This window comes from Micromys minutus (assembly GCF_963924665.1).
Source record: "Micromys minutus genome assembly, chromosome: 31".
In the NCBI taxonomy this organism is placed as follows: domain Eukaryota; kingdom Metazoa; phylum Chordata; class Mammalia; order Rodentia; family Muridae; genus Micromys; species Micromys minutus.
In genome coordinates this window covers 17,739,760-17,761,553 of record NC_137966.1, presented here as the reverse complement: position 1 = coordinate 17,761,553, position 21,794 = coordinate 17,739,760, and the positions used below count along the sequence as shown (strand labels likewise).

The following is a 21,794-nucleotide window of genomic DNA, read 5'->3' as shown; positions in this document are numbered from 1 at the left end:
ACTTCTGTCCTTTTTGTGAGCCATTCTCTAGATTAAGCCAGGAGACGGCACCCGGCGTGAGCGCTGAGCCTGTATGTACCAACCTACCCAGCTCCTCCCTCTAGTGCAGGCAGATGTGCCAAGGATCCGGGAAAGGTCAAAACAATGGCTCCTGGTGTCTTTGGAGCGAATGCTCTTATAAAGCAAGATAAGTGCCCCTGACCCTTGTGAAGTTTGATCCACACAGAACCCCACAAGCTCTGGATGACAGGAGTGGAAGTGGGGGACGCAGAGTGCTTTGGAGAACAAGCTGTTCCTGTCGAGTGAGAACTGACGTTAGGTCACCACTGTTTCTAATTCCTGTTGTCTGCAGACGGGGAGATTACTTCCAAGCCAATGGTGCTGTTCCTGGGACCGTGGAGCGTTGGCAAATCCACCATGATAAACTACCTCCTTGGATTAGAAGATACTCGGTACCAGCTTTATACAGGTGAACACTTTGGGGGTGTATACATTGTGAAAGCAGATGAAAAAACATTAAAGCGCTTGTATGACTTTACTAAGGTCAGTAAAAACAACCTGCAGGAATCATGGCAGCCTTATTCATAAAAGCCCCAAAGGAGCAACATCTCAAGGGTCCACTGCTGGATGAAGGAATAACCAACATGTAGTCTGTGCACACAATGGAAAGGAATGCTGCAGGGCCGAGGAGACACACACACACACACACACACACACACACACACACATTTGCACAGATAGAAAGGAATGAACCATGCATACGGTCAGAAGACATCAGGCACATCCTTGCTACCATATGGATAAACCTAGAAAACAATGTGCTAAGCAAAACAAGCCAAGCACTACAGCAAAGACATGGTGTGAGTCTACTCACATGAGGAGCCACAGCCGGAAAAATTCAGAGACACAGAGAGAGTAGCTGTTGCCAGGGAAGGGGGATAGGGAGGTGCCACTTAGTGGAGACAGTTTCGGAGTGGGACAATGACAAGGTTCTGGAGATGGAGAGTGGGGATGTCCGGCTACGCAATAGTGAGACTATATTTAATGCTATTGAACAATAGGGTTAAAGATGATCAAAATGACAAATGTTATGTCCTGTGTGTTTGGCACAATTAAAAAGCGAGAGGAGACGGCAGGAGCCTAGCAAACCCGTCCTATCTGTGGAAGTCCTTTCCGAGAGTCTTTGCTTGTTCAAACCCCCTCCAGTAATGTTTTCCTCGGTTCTTGCTGTTTTCCACCCGTGCATGCAGGTGCTGAACCTACCACCTCTGAGTTCACCGTCCTTATGCATGGGCCCAAGCTGAAAACCATTGAGGGCATCGTCATGGCTGCTGACAGTGCCAGATCCTTCTCGCCACTGGAAAAGTTTGGTCAGAATTTTCTGGAGAAGCTGATTGGCATCGAGGTTCCCCACAAACTTCTAGAGCGAGTCACTTTCGTGGATACGCCAGGCATCATTGAGAACCGCAAGCAACAAGAGAGAGGTAATTTAGGGGAAAGGGGAGATGCTCAGTGGGGAAGGCCACTTGCTCTGCAAGCATGAGGGCCCCCATTCAAATCCTTGGCACCTTAGCATGTGAAAAGCCAGGCAAGGTTGCCTGTGCCTACTCCTCCAGTGTTGCATGGGATCCCTGGAGCCTCTGTGGCCAAGCCAGGCTTGCCAAAATGAGAGACCTGTCTTAAAGAAACAATACAGAAAGCAGTAAAGTAAGACACCTACCATCCTCCTGTGGCCATTATATGCACGCTTATGGGCACACACTCACCCTCACATCACACACACACACACACACACACACACACACACACACACACACACACACACGGAGCACTCATTTCTGAATAGCAAGAGCTCTGTTTTAGGACATTGTGATCAACAGAGGGTGGTTGGCCAGCAGAGAAGAAAGGATGGTTAATGCTCTCAACCAAGAGATGCACTATATTCCCCACAGCTTCTCACTGTGGCTGTGGCAACACTCTGGGCTTTGGAGTGTCTTGTTCTCTGCCTCTTAAAGGGCTGACTGAGTTTGGAGAGGGCCAGGCTTTTCCTAGAGGGAGTACTGGTCTTCTCTGTAAGATCTCAGAGATGTCCATGCCTGAATAGTAGAGAGCCTGGACTAATTGTATCATGGTGAATTGTGAATTATATTTGAAATCTGGCTAATCTGGGGCTTGGGCTTGGGCTTGAGTTTACTCTCCATGAACATGGCCTTAATAGCTGTTTAGTTGGGCCTGCTTAACTTAACCCTTTATTAGGCATCGGAACCTTGCTTGCCTTCAGATGACGGGGATTGCTGGTAAGCATGAGACCGTATCACAGGCCACTGATGTACTGCTATGGCAGGGACATCTGTACTCACGTGTCCTAAACACGGCAGTCATGACCACATATGACCAGATGGCAAATCCAGTGTATGGCTATGAGTCGCATCTGGGTTATAACTAGACCTGGTTTATTAGTAACAATGCAATTTATAGTTAATGATAACCTTATTATGCCCTATTATCAATCAGATAACTTTACACATTATTTGATTGGTAATTATATAAAAAATCCATGTTCTAAAAACTGTTGTATTAGTCAGGGTTCTCTAGAGGAACAGGAATTATAGAATGAATGAATGAATCAATCAATCTATCTATCTATCTATCATCTATCTGTCTGTCTGTCTGTCTATCTATCTGGCATTTATTAGAGTAGATTCCAGGCAATGGTTGTCTACCAATAGAAAGGCCAGGAATCTGGTAGTTGTTTAGTCTAGAAAGCTGGCCGCCTTAGCTGGTCTTCAGTATATACCAGAGTCCTGAAGAAGAGGCTCCACAGCCAGTGAAGGAACGGAACTGGCAGGGAGATGGAGGGCGAGCCAGCAAAGAGAACAAGCTTCCTTCTTCCATGTCCTCTATAAAGGCTGCCAGCAGGGGGTGTGGCCCAGATGAAAGGTGACTCTTCTTACCTTAAAAGATCTGGATTAAAGGTGGGTCTTCCCACTTCAAATCATTTAATTAAGAAAAGTCCCTCAGGTGAATCCAGCAGCTTAGGTTTTAGTTAATTCCCATATGCAGTCAAGTAAGTGAAGATGCAGCCAAGTAGATAAATATGGAGTCAAGACTGAGAATAGCCATCACAGAGGTGGTCCTTGTCTTGTTAGTTAATAAGATAATCTAGGAAACAAGGGAGAGTTAATGTCTAGTGAGCACCTGTGTGACTGAAGACTTAGCTGGGATTTTACTGTTTCACCTCCCAGTAACCTCTGTCTCTCTCTCTGTCTCTCTTTCTTTGGAACTTGCCATGATGACCAGGCTGGCCTCACACCCACAGAGATCCTCTAGCCTCTGCCTCGTGAGTGCTGAGATTATCTTAAGTGTTGGGACTAAAGTTAAAGCCTAGCACAGTAGTCTTTAAGTCAGCTTTGGTTTTATTGTTCCTTTTGCAATTTTATAGCCGATGAACAAGAAATTAAGAGCAGGTACCATCCGGCTAGCTATAGCAAAGTCTAAAATGCTAGCTCACATTATGACAGACAACCAACAAATCAACACTCATCCTACAATTCTTTTCCTCCTTGCTTCCTTATATCCTCTCTTCCATATATTTGCCATTGTCCTAGATCTTTCAGACATTTGGAAAATCACTTGCTTTTTTTTTCTTTAAAAGTTTTATTATTTCTTAGCTGGGTGGTAGTGGTGCACACACCTTTAAACCCAGTACTTGGGAGGTAGAGGCAGGCAGATCACTCAGAGATCTGAGGGCCAACCTGGCCTATAGGGTGCCTTCCAGGATAGCCAGAGCTACATAGAGAAACCCCGCCTCAAACACTAAAGACAAGATAAAAATAAAACATTTCTTATTTTTATGTGTATGGGTGTTTTGCTTGTATGATGTCTGCACCACATGCGTGTCTGGTGTCCACAGAGGCCAGAGGAGGGGGCTGGCTCCTCTGAGACTCAAGTTACATTTGTTAGTGGCTTAGGGACAGAATCTGGGTCCTCAGAAAGAGTAGCCAGCATTCTTAATCAATGAGACATCTCTCTAGTCCCATTCTTAATCAATGAGACATCTCTCTAGTCCCATTCTTAATCAATGAGATAGCTCTCTAGTCCATTTTCCCCTTTTTGTTTCTGTTTTTGTTTTTGAAGCACAATCTTATTATGTGGCTCGGCATAGCCTTAAACTGAAGGTCTTCCTCCCTCTGCCTTCCCAAGTGCTTGGATTACAGGCGTATACTACCGTAGACTGCATAAGCATGTCCACTCTGGACAAAACCTTCCTCCTCTAGGGATTCAGAAACCACCGTATATTAAAGCATGGGTCAGTCTGTTCTTGACTGAAGGTTGAGAAAAAGCAAGAGATAATGCTCACTGATTTTTAGAAACCCAGGAAGCAGTCAGTACTATGGCTCTGCTTAGCCCATACAATGGTTTGGTATCGAAGGAAGGGGCAAAGGACTTTGTGTGTGCCCACTTAGCCTGACTTCTCATTCTTGCCTCCCTAAGGTTACCCCTTCAATGATGTGTGCCAATGGTTCATCGACAGAGCAGACCTCATCTTTGTTGTCTTCGATCCCACCAAACTGGATGTGGGTCTGGAGCTGGAGATGCTCTTCCGACAACTGAAAGGACGCGAGTCCCAGATAAGGATCATTTTGAACAAGGCTGACAACCTAGCCACACAAATGCTCATGCGGGTGTACGGAGCTCTCTTTTGGAGCTTGGCCCCTCTCATCAATGTCACAGAACCTCCGAGGGTTTATGTCAGCTCCTTCTGGCCGCAGGACTATAAGCCTGATACCCACCGGGAATTGTTCCTCAAAGAAGAGATCTCTCTCTTGGAAGACCTGAATCAGGTGATTGAGAACAGACTAGAGAACAAGATTGCTTTTATTCGCCAGCACGCCATCAGAGTCCGAATTCACGCCCTTCTAGTTGACCGTTACCTGCAGACTTACAAGGACAAAATGACCTTCTTCAGTGATGGGGAACTGGTCTTTAAGGACATTGTGGAAGATCCTGATAAATTCTACATTTTCAAGACCATCCTGGCAAAGACCAATGTCAGCAAGTTTGACCTTCCCAACCGAGAGGCTTATAAGGACTTCTTTGGCATCAACCCCATTCACAATTTCAAGCTCCTCTCTCAGCAGTGTTCCTACATGGGGGGCTGCTTCTTGGAGAAGATTGAACGAGCCATCACCCAGGAGCTCCCCAGCCTTCTGGGGAGCATTGGGCTTGGGAAGAATCCAGGTGCTCCTAACTGTGACAAAACAGGCTGTGGGGAGACCCCAAAGAATCGCTACAAGAAGCACTAGTTTCTGTGTAGCTATTCTTGGGTCCCCATTGGTGAATAAGCTTGTGTCCTAACTGTCTGACAAGTTCTGGTTTGTTAACCCTTTGAGCCGTACTGGCGACAATCAGTCTGCATTGGAGATTTGGGAGTTCATTGAGGCCGGTGAATCAGGGAAGACACAAGGTTTCTAGGGAGGAGAGTGGGAATTGTGAATCACAATGTGCTTGTCTTATTGCTGCAGTAAGAAGGCCTGACACAGGCCAAGTCAGTCTAGAAGGCTTCCCTTGTTTTTCCTGGGTTCTGTCTCAGAGGGACAGAGAACAGTTAAAGTCTAACGAACAGTAAGATATCATGAGGTTCAAATAAGCTAAACTCAGGGGGAATTTTCTGAGTAAGAGAGGGTTCTCAGGTACCAGCTCCTTTCACACACATCCCTGTTCAATCCCTGTCCCTCCTTGGCTCCCTCCCAAGCTTGAGCCCAACCTTGGAATCTTCTCCCTGTTTTCCCAAGGGGTGGGACATCCAGAAAACTAAAACAAGAGTTTTCAAATTAGGGTGTTGATCTGCCACCCCAAGTATCATTTCACTGATGTCTCAGTTGAAGAGCTCAGACACTTAGTTGTCCCTAGAAGGAGGGCGAGTGGGTGATGTACTCAAGTACTTTCCCTCCTTACATGACTCACATGAAGTACGGGAAGGGCTCAGGGGGTTAATTGGTTTGCAGTGTGTCTTTTTTGTCTGTTGCATGTCTTGGAAAGCTCAGATCACAGAGGTGTTGGGTTTCAGAGAAGACAGTGGAGACCTTGCTTGTAGTCCTTGGAGGCTTCTCTGGACAGACATTCTCCCAAGTTTCGGGGGAAGTTGTTTCTACAGCTTCTTTTTGGGAACACTTGGCAGAGGATATGTCTCTTCTGGTTCCCAAAACCATGGTTTCTCTTTTCCTTTCTTCTCCATTCCCAAAGTCCCTAGAGTCAGAACCAGTACCAGCCCCTTGACGTTGGCGTCGGTGCCAGATAAGGCCCAAGGTTCAGGTTCAACCTGAACTTCTGCAGATATCCACCGAATGCAAACAGGACAGCCAGGATCTTCAAACACCAGTGAACGTGCACCTGGACAGACTTGAGGGCACAGCGAGGGGACTCCTCAGAGTCTTGCATGGCACACATACACTGCCATCTTGATGTGTAGGGGAGCAAGAAGCTCTGAGAGGATGAAGAGCTTTCTGATGGATCAGGCAAGATGAAGTCCAGCCTGCCTCGAGGGCTTCCTCTGAGCACGGCCAGCATCTTTTTTTAAATTTTTAAAAAAATTTTGGCTCAAGTTCTCCTGGAGGCCTTGATTGTGAGGCATGGGTTTGAATCCAGCAGCACCAGGGTGTCATCTGGAGCAGAAAGAAGTGGGAAGAAAGGCTGAGCCAAAGTTATCCTTTCTGAGGATCAAGTAGGAAGAATAGGCATATTGGTAATCAGTGGAGGCCACATAGAGAACGTCAATTTAGGAGCTTGTGCTTCTCTGAATTCTTAGCAGTCTGGTGCCCACTCCTAAGGGACACCGCTGCTTTGGCTCTATGTAGGGTCCAGAACCTGTCACAGGTCAAAAGCTCCAGAGCTGCCAGGACCCTGTCTCCAAGGAGTGAGTTCCTCCCATAAGGGTTGCTCACGGAGCCTGGTGGCTAGGGCAGATAAACTACAATCTGCCTTAGATTTTTCTTCCCAAACACCTCCCCTCTTCTTTCTACCATGTGCTCTCTGGAGAGACTGTCCCTCCCACCCTTCTCCTCCACGGCCCTCATGCCTGTGGGTTTTGTGTGGCAAATCTGTTTTTTCTCAGTGCAGAAACCAGGGGAAAGCTGAACTGTATGGACCCTGTCCTGGCGGTCAGTGCCCGCATTCTCAGTCGGAAGCAGGTGAAGTAAGGCCAATGAATTCTTACAGGATTTGCATTTGGGGGAAAGTACCTTACCAGTGGCGCCCTCCTTTTGGGTTTTCCTCTATTTCTTCTCTGTCTCCATCATTCTGTTCCTCTCCTGCCCGCAGGCCTCTGATGGTCACACAGGTTTTAACCCTCAGTTTTTGCCCAGCTCTGCAGAGATGGAGTTTGAGCGGGATTCTGACTCTAGAAGGAGGGAGTTTCCTCCCTGGAGAAACATGGAATGCAGAGATTTCCTGCGGGAAACACCTGTGTCTGTGCCCAAACAGTGGCTGACCTTTCAAGTGTTCTTTCCACTCTGGTTCCATCATGGAAAACGTCTCAATAAAGTTCCAATCTCTCTTCAGCGCCTCCGCCATCTTGATTGTCTCCGGTCAGGTCGATTTCTTAGTTTCTGTTCATCAAGTAGAATATACTCACTTCCTTTTTCTCCTCTTAAAAAAAAAAAAAAAAAAAAAGCCTTATTTATGTATATGATCGTTCTATCTGCATGTACACCTTGTTCTGGTTCTGGTCATGTGACCAAGTACTGGTTACATCTGCTTGCGCCAGAAGAGGGCACCAGATCCCATTACAGGTGGTTGTGAGCCACCATGTGGTTGCTGAGAATTGAACTCAGGACCTCTGGAAGAGCAGCCGGTGCTCTTAACCGCCGAGCCATCTCTCCAACCCTGAGTATACTCATTTTCAAGTTTCTGGGAGATAGTTAGGAAATTTTTAAATGTCTGCCCCTGTTTTGCATGTTTTCTTGAGCCTCTTTAGGTAGCACCTAGCCTCCTGGGTGTGTAAGATAATCTAGTTCATTGATAGCATGGAGGACAAGGCCCACTGTTGTATTATGGGAAACCCAAAGACCTTTTTCCTCAGTAGAGCTTTGGTCCATTATTTCCAATATCTCTTTTGAATAGGGTTCTCTAGAAATGTCTACCCCCAGGTCCTTCACAGAAACAGCTCGGATGATGGTACCAACTGGTTTATGCCCACTATTGTACAGCTAGCCCATGATCTCCGTGGCTTTGATGGAGTAAGGTCTGTTGGGATGGTAAGGATGACTGACTTCCTCCAGCTACCTCAAAAAGTGTCTGTCCCCCTCCAGGTGTGGACATGTGTACTTTGAACATGTCTCAGCTCTCTGAGCCAGTACAACCTACTACGTTTCAGTCTCTGGTGTTCTGATATGAGCAGGAGTCCCTTAATTTGGAAGCTTTCTGCTCTGGGATCCTCTCAAGAGTTTTCATAACCTGGTTTAAGAGTTAGGTTGAAAGGGAAAGATGTGGTCTCTGGGGAAAAGGTGGATGGTTGTAAAGAACCGAGAAGGGACATCAGGGCCCATAAACCTAGGCCACACCCATACAGTTATGCCAGGAAGGGTGCCGGTCAGTGGCTGAGGCCAATGGGTTCTCTGGCTTGGAAGCATCTGATCCTAGGGCTGAACAACCTGACCTGAACACCTGCTGCAAGCCTGGCCTCTCTCTCTCTCTCTCTCTCTCTCTCTCTCTCTCTCTCTCTCTCTCTCTCTCGCCTAGGCCAGAAATAGAGTGTATTGCCATGGAAGATGGTGGAAGGCAACCAACAAGATCTTTTTCAAAGGAAAAAAATAAAAACCATGTAATAGGCTAAGTTCTCCCTCGAATTTGTTCTTTCTACAGCTCAGAGTGGCCATTATGGGAGTTGAGAAAGAGACAAAAAGTGGAGAAGGCAGAGCCAAAGGCCATTCTAAACATAGTCGGGAAATGTGAGGGATAAGAATGGAAAGAATATTTGTAAGGACATATGTACATGTCATCTAACATGGAATACACAAATATATACAGATATATGTACACACACACACACATACATGAGATTTAAAAAAAAGCACTCAAGTGAAGTCTGAGGGAACTGGGAAGCTGGTGAGATGTGTGCTTTTGAGGTCAAAAGATGCCTAAGTATCTAGCACAGTGTCAGACACACAGTAATCCTCCACTTGTATGCTACTGGGATTAATAAACAAATAGATGCTAGTGAAAGTGATGGTGTGTGTGTGTGTATGTGTGTGTGTGTATATATGTGTGTGTGTATATGTGTGTGTATATGTGTGTATGTGTGTATATGTGTGTGTATATGTGTATATGTGTGTGTCTGTGTGTGTATGTGTATATGTGTGTGTATATGTGTGTATGTGTGTGTATGTATATGTGTGTGTATGTGTATGTGTGTATATGTGTGTATATGTGTGTATGTGTATATGTGTGTATGTGTGTATGTATATGTGTGCATGTGTATATATGTGTGTGTATATGTGTGTGTATGTGTATAAGTGTGTGTCTGTGTGTGTATGTGTATATGTGTGTGTATATGTGTGTATATGTGTGTGTATATGTGTGTATATGTGTGTATGTGTATATGTGTATATGTGTGTATGTGTGTGTATATGTGTGTGTATGTGTGTGTATATGTGTGTATATGTGTGTATGTGTATATGTGTATATGTGTGTATGTGTGTGTATATGTGTGTATGTGTGTGTATATGTGTGTATATGTGTATATGTGTATATGTGTGTGTATGTGTGTGTATATGTGTGTGTATGTGTGTGTATATGTGTGTATATATGTGTGTGTATGTGTGTGTGTATATGTGTATATGTGTGTGTATGTGTGTGTATGTGTGTGTATATGTGTGTGTATGTGTGTGTGTGTGTGTGTGTGTGTGTGTGTGTGTGTGTACCTGGATGGCCCTCCTAGGATGGAGATTCAGGAAGAGTCATTCAAAGAACAATGCCCTGTCAGCTCCTGGCTTTGCAGGTGTGCCTTAGCCTTAGAAATCTAACAGGTACCGGTAATATTTAATGCTGGTTTCCCCTCAGTGCCACAGCACAAAGCTTGGGTTTTTCCTAAGACAAAGAAATTGTTCTCTGGAAGATCATCAAGGTGAGAAGACAACAGGAAAAAAAAACAACCCACAACAGACTAGTGGCCTAGAACTGTGCACAGGAAAGTGTGATCAGCAGGTTTTGTCCTAAGGGAAAATTCTCAAGCATGAAAAGAGGCTTTGCCCACATGTGCGTGCACTCTGGGATATAGTCTGTCTGCCTACAGTGTGCATAGGATCCAGCATGTGTACTAACTACCAGGAAAAGAGTGTTTGGAGTATTTCTTTTGTGCCAGAGACTGGGCTTCAGCCCTGTACACAACAAAGGGCCAGTCCTATTCTCTGTGTGTACCGAGCTACGCTGAGGCTTCATGTGCACTGCTTAACTGAATCCTCACTGCTCTTCCCCCGAGGGAGGCAGCAGGCAGAGTTCAGAAAGCAGAGTGTAGCTTGCTTGGAATTGATTCTGGGCTTGCTACAAGGTGGCCTTGGGCAATGACTAAACTGTTTTAGTTTCCTTACTCATACAACAGAGACAATGACAGTCCCTCCCTTACAGGGCTGTGGTAAGGAGTCAATGTCCCGGACATGGAGTGTGCCTGACTTGACACAGGACACAGCCTACTGACACTGCTCAGCTTTAGTCATTATTACTGTCATCAGGAATATTTTACCCATGAGATCGGTTGTCAGAGTGGCCAGGATGAAGGCATGTGTAAACGAGAAAGCTAAACTTCTACTCAATACCCAGCTCCCTGTATGGCCCAGGCTGGGTTATTTGCTCAGGGTTACATTAGGCAATGCTGACTTTCTGATCTCAAGTCTTTTTCTCAAACTGGAGAAGATTTACTTGGGTTTTTGAGTGGTTATTCAGCACTTTACATAATTTTATTTATTATTGGTGTGTGTGTGTGTGTGTGTGTGTGTATGTGTGTGTGTTTGGAGAACAACTTTTGACTTTTGAGAGTCTGTTCTTTCGTTCCACCATGTAGGTTCCAGGGGCTGATTTGAGGTAATTAGGCCAGAATAAAGTATCTCTACTGGCTGAGCCAGCCTTATTATATTCTTTTCTACTTCTTGTTATTATTATTATTACTGAAAATTGATTTTATACAATATATTCTGTTTATAGTTCCCCTCCTCCAACTCTTCCTGGATACTCAACCCACCCAAATACATACCTTTTCTTTCTCTCTCACATTAGAAAACAAACAAGTATCTTAAAAAAAAAAAAAAAAGATAAAAACAGATCAGAACATGAGAAAACAAACAGGGGGAAAAAAAGAGCCAAAGAAAAATCTTAAGAAACACGTACATTAGAAAACATTAGAAATCTTTTTGAGATAGACTCTCACTATCTCATAGGACTACCCAGGCTGACCTTGGACTTGCAGCGCTGCCTAGTCTGTCTTCTCCTTCTCAAGCAGTGAGATTACTGGGGTGAGCCACCAGCTCTAACTCTACCATGGCCAGTCCCCACTGATGTGTGCTGGCCTGGAGCCTTAACCCATGTTTCTCAAACGCTAATAAAGGTGATTTTGAGCTTGGTGTGGTGGCTTTTGTCTGTAAGCCCAGCACTCAGGAGACTATAGTTTGAGACTGTCTCACAAACAAACACAAAACAGCACAAAGGAAAAAAAAAATAACAAAAGAATCACAAAATAAACAAAACCCCAAACAAACAAAGGTTTTTGCGAAGAATATAAAAATATCTGTTATGTTTTCATTAACTCGAGTGCCAGTGACTTTCTCAGTACTATTTCAGAAGGTTTGGAACTTTTCATTTCTGACCTTGGAAAGTAACTATAGTGGGGGAATCCAAGGCACAGGAGGAAATAATCAGGAAAGACCCCAGGAATAAGATGACGTTTTCCAAATCATATTATCAGAACAAAAGATTTTCTTACACTTGTTGTGAGATGCAGTTGCTATGTGGTCTGGCTGGTCTGGATGCCTGGATGAAAGTGGTTTTCCTGCCTCAGTCCTCAAGTATTCTTCCTTTTTCCCCATCTTGTAAAGAACCAACGAACTGACATCATCAAATTTTTGCTTGAAAAATTCACCTTTGTTGAAAAGGGCATTTCCATCAAATCAGGACTCTTCACTAGAATACCAGCGAGGGAGACCGCAGATTTAGGGAGGGAGGACAACTTCAACTAGGCTTTGATGGCTCGACAGGATTGGAGGGCAGGATCTTGGGGGAGAGGAGGGTTTATACTCACAGCAAGGTGAACGCTTGAGTGGCTGAGATGATGAAAAAAAAACAGATCAATCAAGGAAACCGGGCTTTAAATGAAGAATCCCAGGGAGTCTAGGCCGCTTTAAGTTCTTGGGCAGAGAACAGCATGAAGAAACAGAAGATCCAGCAGGAGTTTCCTGCCTGTTCCTGGACCTGTTGGGTGGGATGTATTGGAGTCTCTGTTTTCCTTTACTCTGTCCCCACTCCGAGGAGCTAAAGACCTGGAGGAAAAGCTCAGTCCCTCAGCCTGACTGTCTGTAAACCTCGCTTGGACCCTGCATACTTGTAGGCACCAATCCATTACCGTCTCTGGTTCCCTAAGACATTTTCGGATATTTCACCTCTCGAAGCCACTTAACCTGTGGCACTGTTTGCGAAGGCAAGGATGTGATGTTGTGATGCTTTCCTGTCCCTGCAGCCCTGTGAGAACACAGAATTGCTGTTGGTCCTCCACCTCCCCATTCCGCAGAGCCACGAGTGGACAGGGCAGGGAGAGAGGCGCTTCTGGAATGCTCGGGTTGCAGCTGGCACCTTCTCTGTGGCTTAAGACAGCCAGGAACACTGTGGTTGTACCTGGCCTTGGCCATCTTCCCCAGATCGCCTCCCGATCTTAATGAGAAAAGTGAAGCCAGTTCTGAACCCGGGTCCTGAAAGTGGGAGAGGTGGGGTTGTTTCTCACTGAACGTGGCCAGTCAGTCTCTCAACCCAGGTTTCTTTGACTCAGTTATGTCTTCAGCCACAGAGCCAGTGGCAAAGTGGGTATCAAGCGCAGGCAACCAGGCTCTTGCACGGCTGCACTGCTCCGTCGCGCCCCCTGGCGGCCGACTCTCGACCCTGCCCGTGTTGGCACTGCGCATGCGCAGACGTGGAAGCGGGTTGCGGGGCTTCCTGGAGGTTCGGCTGAGTCTCGGGTGGGCGCTGACCGAGCGCCCCGCTGCAAGATCCCGGCAACTCCTTCGTGTCCGAGCCCGAGCTCTGTCTTGGATCCGAGACAGTGGGGCGCGAGGTAGTTGCACCCTTTACCTCAGCGCTAGCAGCTCCCGGACCTTCCAGGCGGTCACCCTCACTCTCCAGCCGGAGGACACCCAGGAGCCCGAAGCCGGCCAGCCGAGTTACCCAGGGGACAAGGCTGTGTCCTGAAGGCCGGTGTTGCTGGGGCTCGGCCCTTCGGAAGCTGTGGTTCTGGCGACTTTGAAGCGCTGAGAGGAACTGCAAAGTTCTGATGTAGGATCCACAGGGGCCTTGAACTTGCTCCGAGTTAAGTGCTGTGGAAAGTACATCGCAGAGAAATTCGGTGCTTGCTGTTTGCAGAGGGCTTTTTTTTTTTTCCTCCTGGGCCAGCCCCCAGCTAAAACAGGAAGTGAGGATTTAAAGAGATGATCCTAGGAGCTTGAAATTTAAGCTGAGCTCCTCTGTCGCTGGCCACAAAGCTGTAGCCTAAAGTGGTGGCTCATGTCTTTAATCCCAGCACTTGAGAGGCAGATGGTGAGTTCGGAACAGCAGCAGGTTCTAGGACAAAGAAGCCCTATCTCAAAAAGGCAAACCAACCCAAAACCCAGCAAAGCGCTCCCCTAACCCTGCCTATTTCCCTCCACTTTAGTACGAGGGCACACCTCCCCTCCCCGGCCTCATTTTCAGTGAGACAGATGAAAATGGCGGCTGTAGGATGCCGGCTGTAATATTGTGGTTGGATTGGAATTCTTAGGGCTGTTTCCCAAATCATCAAATTTGGGAGCTGAAAGGACTTAAGAGATTCTGTAGTAGTTTCCCCAAGATGCTGGCTGTGGTAGCTCATGCCTTTAGGAAAGAAAAGGCAGAATCAGGCCGAGTTTTGTGAGTTTGAGGCCAGCCTAGTATACATGGTGAGTTCCAAGACAGCCTGGCTACAGAGAGACCCTGTTTCAAAATAAATAGGTAAACGAACCAAGAACAAATCAAAGAGTCATCGCCTTGGAATATAGGCAGAGCACTTGACTACCATTTTCTGAATTATTATTCAGAAAATGAAATTATTAGATTCTGCTTGGAACAAGCCCGTGACAGGGATCGGAATTCGGAGCAATGTCTTCCATCAGGGCTCAGGGGAAGCTCATTCAGCTGTGGAAGGCAGGGATTCCCCCAGCACAGACAAGTGTGGCTTCCTTATTCGGGTCTGTGGAGAACACAACAGACACACTTCGCCACTACGCGTGGCAGGGCTCACCAACGGATTTTTGCTTTTCTTTTTATTTACTTGTGGGACTTGTCTGGGAGCAGCAACAGGACATCTGTATGAAGTCCCACGGGGGTCGGCGCCTCCCCTGCAGGCTTGAAGAGGCCATCTTTAGGTTAAAAGAGCAAGTTTGGGAAACTGAAAACGTACCTTGGGTTTCTTTTTGGTTTTCCTAGTGTAAGAGAGCTTTTGGGAATTAGAAATGCCTCTGTCTGGAGAGCCATCTTTACCCACCTCCTGATTCCTGAGATCCCCCAGTCTGGGCAGGGGCCCAGGGCGCTGCCTCTGCTCAGCTCCGACTCCATGTTCCACCCACAAGCTCAGTTCTGCTCGTCGCATTTCTGGTGCTGCTGCAGGAACAGCGAGATCTTCAGGGATAAGCAACAACCAGTTTGGTGGGTAGTTTTACCGGCAGCCCTAAAATGGTGTGTTGTGGTGTCAGGAGCTTTAAAATCATTGAGCTCTTTCTTCCAGGCTTCTGCAGAATCTTTGTTGACTTCTTCTTTCCTAGAGGGTTCTTTAACACCCCCCCCATCTAAGCCCCTCACCAAAGGAAATTACAGTTTGTGTGTTATAAGCCTTACACTGGGCTAGATGTTTATATCTATTACTTATTAATTCCATAGCAGTTCTTTATGCAGAAAGCAGGGTCTCTGCCTGGAGAACTTAAAAAGTATTTAAATTTAATTTTTTTTCTTTATGTGTGTGCCATTTGTACATGTCTGTGTGAGTATACGTGCACATGCGTGGGTGGGCGCCCAGAGGGGTCAGAAGAGGGTGTTGGATCCTTCAGAGGTGGAATGACAAGGAGCAGTAACTGCTCTTAACTGCTAAGCCATCTGTAATGCCAGCCCCTGCCCATGGGGTGTCTGTATTACACTTAAACTTAAGACTTTAACACCCCCTTCCTCCCTTTAACTCCTGTTGCCTGCTCTTGGAATTCCTACTGGGATACCTGACAACTTCTACCTCCTCCTCCCCCTCCTCTTCCTATTCCTCCTTCTCCTTCCTCCTACTCTTCCCCACTTTTCCTACACACACACACACACACACACACACACACACACACACACACTCAAACACACACCACACTCAGACATACACACACTCAGACACACACACTCAGACATACACACACACACTCAGACACACACACTCAGACATACACACACACACTCAGACATACACACACAGACATATACACATTCACACGTACACACACACTCAGAGATACACACATACACACACACAGACATATACTCACATTCAAACACACACACACACACACACACACACACACACACACACACACCCTACAGAGTCCATTTTAGAAATATTTGAGAGCCATGAATGTTAAGAGTACAGCCGGAAGTGATCTCATTGGTTGGACTTCAAGGCTCATCCCGACATATTTCTCATTCAGAATGAACCCTGTTGCTAGAGTTTGGTTTCGTTTCCTAATCTGGCTATTCAGAACCCTTTCCTTGTGCGGTTACCTGTGTTCCTAAGTCTTGGGCGGAGCGCATGTGCTGTCGAACCTTCTTTGTGGGTTTGCCTAATATTTGACTCTGTCCTAATATTTGCCTAATATTTGTCCTGTGTCCTACTGTGCGCATTCTTTGCTGTGTCTTCTTTGTTTTCAGGTGGTCTCACCTATTTATAATGCTGACATCCAACCAGTCCTTCAAAACTCAGGACGACTGACACCTTCCGATTTTGAGAGCTCAGCTTTGTAGAGCTTCCCAGGTTTACTACATTTTCCTTCTGTTACAGCGAATTGGATAGGCAACTTATTTTCATTGTTGGGCTGGGGTAAGGAATGTACTGTTAGCGGATGCTCCAGTTCCTAATAGAGGATCTTATACTTTGTAAAGCAGTGGAGAAGAAATCCATTCAGCCTTTTATAGTGGACAGTGTTAAATTTCAAACCTGGGACAAAGCACTGAGGTGTCCACTTAACATATCAAAGCAGACCTGGCTGCCAGGCCCCCCCCCCCAGCTTCCCTCAGTCCCTACCCATACCTGGGCATGGCTGGCATGCTCCACCCCCTACCCTGAACACTCCAGCCATTTTGGTTACTTGCCCCTTTTGTACTTTTGCCCTTCTGGCTAATGCACTGTGATCCCATCACCCCCTTCCATACCTCCCCCTTCCCCCACGTGGCCCAGCTCAGCTTGGTCACGTCCACTCTGGACTCTCAGTTGTCCCCACCTCTGGCTGTGCTCTCCCACAGGCCTGTAATAAACTCTTCTACCACACCCAGGAGTGGTGTCCTTTCCTTGTCTCCTTCCTTCCTTCCTTCCTTCCTTCCTTCCTTTTTTCCTTTTAGATCTGAGTCTTTTAAAAACTATTTATTTGTATGTATATAAGTCTTCATACATACCCAGAAGAGGGCATCGGATCCATTACAGATGGTCGGTCATGAGCCACCATGTGATTAATGGGAGTTGAACTCAGGACCTCTGGAAGAGCAACCAGGGAGTTCCTCTTCCTTTCTTTTTTAATTCAGGAGAATTTACAAAGTGGAGATGTTTTCCCTTACTGACAACATTCAGTATACTGACAATATTCAGCTATAAAATGAAGGCCTTGGTAGAGACCAGGGTGAGAGAGGGAGCCGTCCCTTGTACTCTTATTGAGAACTTTAGATTTGGAGGAATGAAGACAGCAGAGAAGAACAGATGGCTTGTCTGTAACCTTTCACCCTAAAGTATACACTGTAGCTTTTCTGAGGCTGTCTCCCTTTAGGTTTGTGCAGATAGCAAAAGCATCACTCTGGATTTTATCTCTGCAGGTGAGGTAGGCCTTGCCCATTTCCTTCTCTGGGGCTTGAGTTGATTCAAAATATCCAATTCTCAAGACAGACAGATGCTGGGCCCCTTCGACAGGGAGCGGGTGTGGGCTGGGGTGAGTCACCTGCTTTGTCACCGCCTACATCTCTGCTCAAAGCCCTTGGGAATCAAAACAGTTCTCTAGAGTGGCAGAGAAGGCTCTCCTTAGAGATAGCAGCTTGGATTCCTGCAAGATCACAAATGTCTCTGTCCCTGTGGGTCAGAATCCAGGCCAGGGAGGGCCACGTGGTTAGACAGCTACCCGAGAAAGGAGTTCCCTTTCTGGACAGCAGAGGACTTAGGTCCTTACTTGGGCTCTGCCAGGACCTTATGGTTTCCATGAAGGAAGGACAGTAACTTTTTTTTTCCTTTCACTTTCTTAAAATCAGTCCCATTGTGCTACAGGGTTACATGAAGGGAACACCTCTCCTCTTCCCAGCCACAATGGTGTCCCAAGTCTCTAAGTATAAGCTCTAGTCATCAATGGAATGCTAAGGCGCTTTTTGTAGCACAGGAGAGACTTAAGTCCGCCTTCCCAGGGTGAAACTGAATTTAACTGAGGAGAGGACACTTGAGTTAGGCCCTACGATCAGGACTCTCCTTTGCCTCTGGGGGATGTTGGGGACTACAGTGCCAGTGGAATGTGGAGGAGGGAGGATGAAGTGATATTAGACTTGAAGGTCTGTCAGGGTCTAGTAGGAAAAGTCCTTTGTAGGCTATGCAGATCTGGGGCCTTTTCTGGAGGGTACAGGAAGGATGCTGAACTGCTTTATTAATATCAGTATTATTAATTAGTATTGATACTCTTTATGCTGAGCATTTACATACCATAGGAGGACTCTGCTAACAGATACATCACAAGGCCTCCCTCCCTTACTAAATTGTCTGTGTTGGCCCTGCACCCTTTCTCCCTTGGCCTCCTGACCTGGGATTGCAGGTGCACATCACCTGCCTAGTTTTTCTGTGTAAGGAAAAGGCCGTGGTTATATCTGCGTTGGAGAAAGAGCCCCGGGACAGAAATGGGGGGGATGAGTTGGAAGAATCAGCAAAGATAGAGGATAGATAGTTACAATATGATAGAAAAGAAAATCCGAGGACCTTAACAGCAGGGGTAGGAGAAAAGAATAAACAGGATTATCTAAAACCAATATTCTGTGCCCCTGAACTCAACCGCCTCTGATGTTTTGTTTCTGTATCTGTGCCCCCTCCTAATGCAGCCCTGGCTGACTATCACGACATCAAGAATATTCATAGGGGTCTGTGGCCTCTTTGGATTTTGAACCTATTCCATTTCCCTGTTCTATCTGCCACACTTCAGAGAATCCGATCCTTGGAGACCAATCAGAAACCATTGTTGGTCTCAGAGTGCCTCTCATATACATCTTCAGGGCTGACTCTGTTGCTTGGCACTGGAATCGGGACTCTGGGTTGGTCACAAGATTTCTGCTGTCCTTGTTCTTTCTGAAAGGACAAGACACTGGCCTCATTGTAAGGTGCTGACAAGCAAGAATCGAAAACGCTGGATTAATAACCAAGTTTGGGATCTCAGTCTTAAGAGAGACCGGAAGGTGAAATTCAGGACAGCCCTATATGGTGACCAAACATGTCTGAACACCTTGGTTTAAATTTAGATCAGTTATATAAAGTGTAATCGGAAAATCAAAGGTGCACGGCTTCTCAGTACCTTACTGTGCTTCTTGGCTGGGGTTACACATGTTGTCTTTCCTTGTTCTGTTTGTTCATGAAACTGTCATCTAATGATGCTTGGGCCAACAGACTTTAGCAGTCAACAAATAGGTTCTTGCTACCTATGGTCTTCAATTTAGCCTTAATTGTCAATTTGACACAGCCTAGAGTCATCTGAGAGGAAAGCTTGGATTGGGAAATTGCCTAGATTAGATTGGTCTGTGGGTAAGTGGAGGGAATTGTCTTGATCGACAGTTGTTGATGCAGGAGGCCAACCCTCTGTGGGTGGTACCATCTCGAGGCAGGTGGTCTTAGGCTATATAAGAAGGCAAAAGCCAGCATGCAGCGTTTCTTCAGGAGTTCTCCCTCAAGTTCCTTGCCTGAATTTCCTTGTAGATCTACCATGACAAGAAAGCATAAGATGAATGCAATATTTTTCTCCCCTACGTTGCTTTTGGTTAGGATGCTTTATCACAGCGACAGAGAGGGAAAGAGATCACAAGGTAACGTAATGATTAACACTCTTGTGCCCAGCTGGGGAAGACATGACTCCCCCTTGGCTATGTTTTCAGGGAACCAGGAGACACAATTATTATTTTATTCTAGTTGAAAACCAATTAAAGTACAGAAAAGTGGACAGTTTGGCACGTGTGGAACAGACTACAAATACCACAGTCTCTGAGAAAGAAGAGGAAAGGGGTTAGTTAGAGCTTCCAGTCTCAAGTTGCAAATTGGAATTTCTGCTGATACTGACCTCAGAGGTCTGAGCCGGATCCAGCTAGTTGTAGCAGAACTCTACCTGGTCTCCATGGGGCTGTGGCCCTGGTACACACACGTTTGCCCCGTTTCCTTAGTCTGTGTTCCCGAGAAACCAAGATTTCCCATCCATCCTGTGAGGTTCAGACCAAACACCTCTGTTGTTTTTTTCCCCATGAAGATTCTTCCCTCTCCTTCCAGGATGGGTGGTGTCTTCTCTGCTTGATCTATGTGTTTGTGTTTTTACCATTTCCATCGGATGGTGAGGCGATTGTTAGCAGGGCACACGTGTGATTCGTTTCTCTAACTGAGGCTGGACTAGAGTAGATCCTCACTCAGAAATTGTTTGCTTAATGGATGAAAATAGTTAAACAAATTTCATTCTCCCTGCCATGTCAACTGTATAAAATTGGTCCCATAAGATTAATAGTAAAACCAGAATGGAACGCTCCTGTTTTCTGGGTCCAGTTTCTGGCAGGAGACATAAAGAGTGGTTGGGGACTTTTGGTGGCAGAGCCCTTGGCTATAAAATTTAAGGCAATAGCTTTGATCCCAGTCTCCTGAACAAGAACAAACCCCGAGATACAGAGAGATTGAAATTAAAAGGATGTAAAGTAGGGTTTACATAAACATACAAGATGAGCGTTCTGTTCAGTCTCCTCTTGCCCTCTCAGGATGGAGGGGACAATAATGGGGTGTGAGAGGCCAGAAAGTGTTTCCTTACAGCATGGAGTCAGAGAACTGGGGCCAAGTTCTGATGGCTCCTTGGTGACATTATTGGTACCTTCCTAACCTGATGGTATATAGATAAAAAAAAAAATAAATTCTTTGGGATACAAAGAATTTGTATATTAGGCAAAGACTTCTTCATGCCTCCTGCTAAGGGAGCCCTGGGTCACTGGGTCCCCACATCCTCAGCCCTTACTTTCTGTAAAGAAAGCCCTCACACACTAGCCACTAATATCCGCTTAGAATAATTGAGTTCCCATTTACGTCCAAAGGGCAGATCCAAAATAGTAGTCAGAGAAGAACATGTTTATTTTTTTATTCTTTTTAAACTTTGTTTTGTTGAGACAGGATTTCTCTATGTAGATGGAGCTTCTACTTTCCTTAAACTCAACTTGTAGTCCAGGCTGGCCTTGAACTTACAGAGATCCTCCAGCCCGCACTTCCCAAGTGCTAGCATTAAAGGTGTGCACCACCGTGCCTGCCACATTCTTTAATGTCTATGTTTAAATTTGGGCACATTTGTACAGTCCAAGCATAAGGAACCTACCAGCTTCATTTTTGTCTGTCTCTAGGGTACAGCTTGGTGCAGATGCCCTCAGATGCCAGAGCTGGTGAGTTCTCTCTGGAGCTAGATTTACAGGTGGCTGTGAGCTGCCCAATGTGGGTGCTGGGAATTGAACTCATGTCCTCTGGAAGAGCAGTGTGTGTTCTGAATCACCAAGTCATTATTCTAGCATCTAGATTGTGTGTGTGTGTGTGTGTGTGTGTGTGTGTGTGTATGTGTGTGTATATGTGTGTGTATGTATGTGTGTATGCGTGTGTATGTGTGTGTGTGTATGTTTGTGTATGTGAGTGTGTGTATGTGTGTGTATGTGAGTGTGTGTATGTGTGTATGTGTGTATGTGTGTGTGTGTGAGTATCCACACATACATGCATATACATACTGTAGAATACATGACAAAAACTGTATGTGAAAGTTAGAGGACAACTTGTGGGAGTCAAGGACTCAAGTCACCGAGCTTGGTGGTAAACACCTTTACCTGCTGAGCCATCTTGCTGGCCCAAAGAATGTGTATTGTTATGTTTTTACTTTGTTGGCCTTTCACTCTGAGCCTAGTTTCCTTACCTGTAATACAGAGTTAATGGTATCTGTCCTACCCTGTAGGGCTACTGGGAGGATTTCATAAGACAAAGAATGTGGCAGCCTGTCGGAGTCTGTACAAATACTATAGGTTTAGTTTTGAATCTCTGCTCGAGGGCTTTGCCAAGACGGTTA

At 45.9% G+C, this 21,794-nt stretch overlaps 1 protein-coding gene across 2 annotated transcripts in view; it reads left to right on the top strand.

The window, feature by feature from the left end:
• The window catches only part of SRL (sarcalumenin), a gene marked incomplete at its 5' end in the record, with an annotated part of 44,963 nt that extends 37,403 nt beyond the window's left edge, over nucleotides 1-7,560 (top strand). For both annotated transcript variants that reach the window (XM_080942411.1, XM_080942410.1), the window contains 3 exons: nucleotides 353-469; nucleotides 1,251-1,484; nucleotides 4,495-7,560. In XM_080942411.1, coding sequence (XP_080798537.1) covers nucleotides 353-469; nucleotides 1,251-1,484; nucleotides 4,495-5,306 — 1,163 coding nt within the window. In that variant the 3' untranslated portion in view covers nucleotides 5,307-7,560. The remainder of the gene's footprint in view (nucleotides 1-352; nucleotides 470-1,250; nucleotides 1,485-4,494) is intronic.
• Between the last annotated feature and the right edge of the window lie 14,234 nt (nucleotides 7,561-21,794).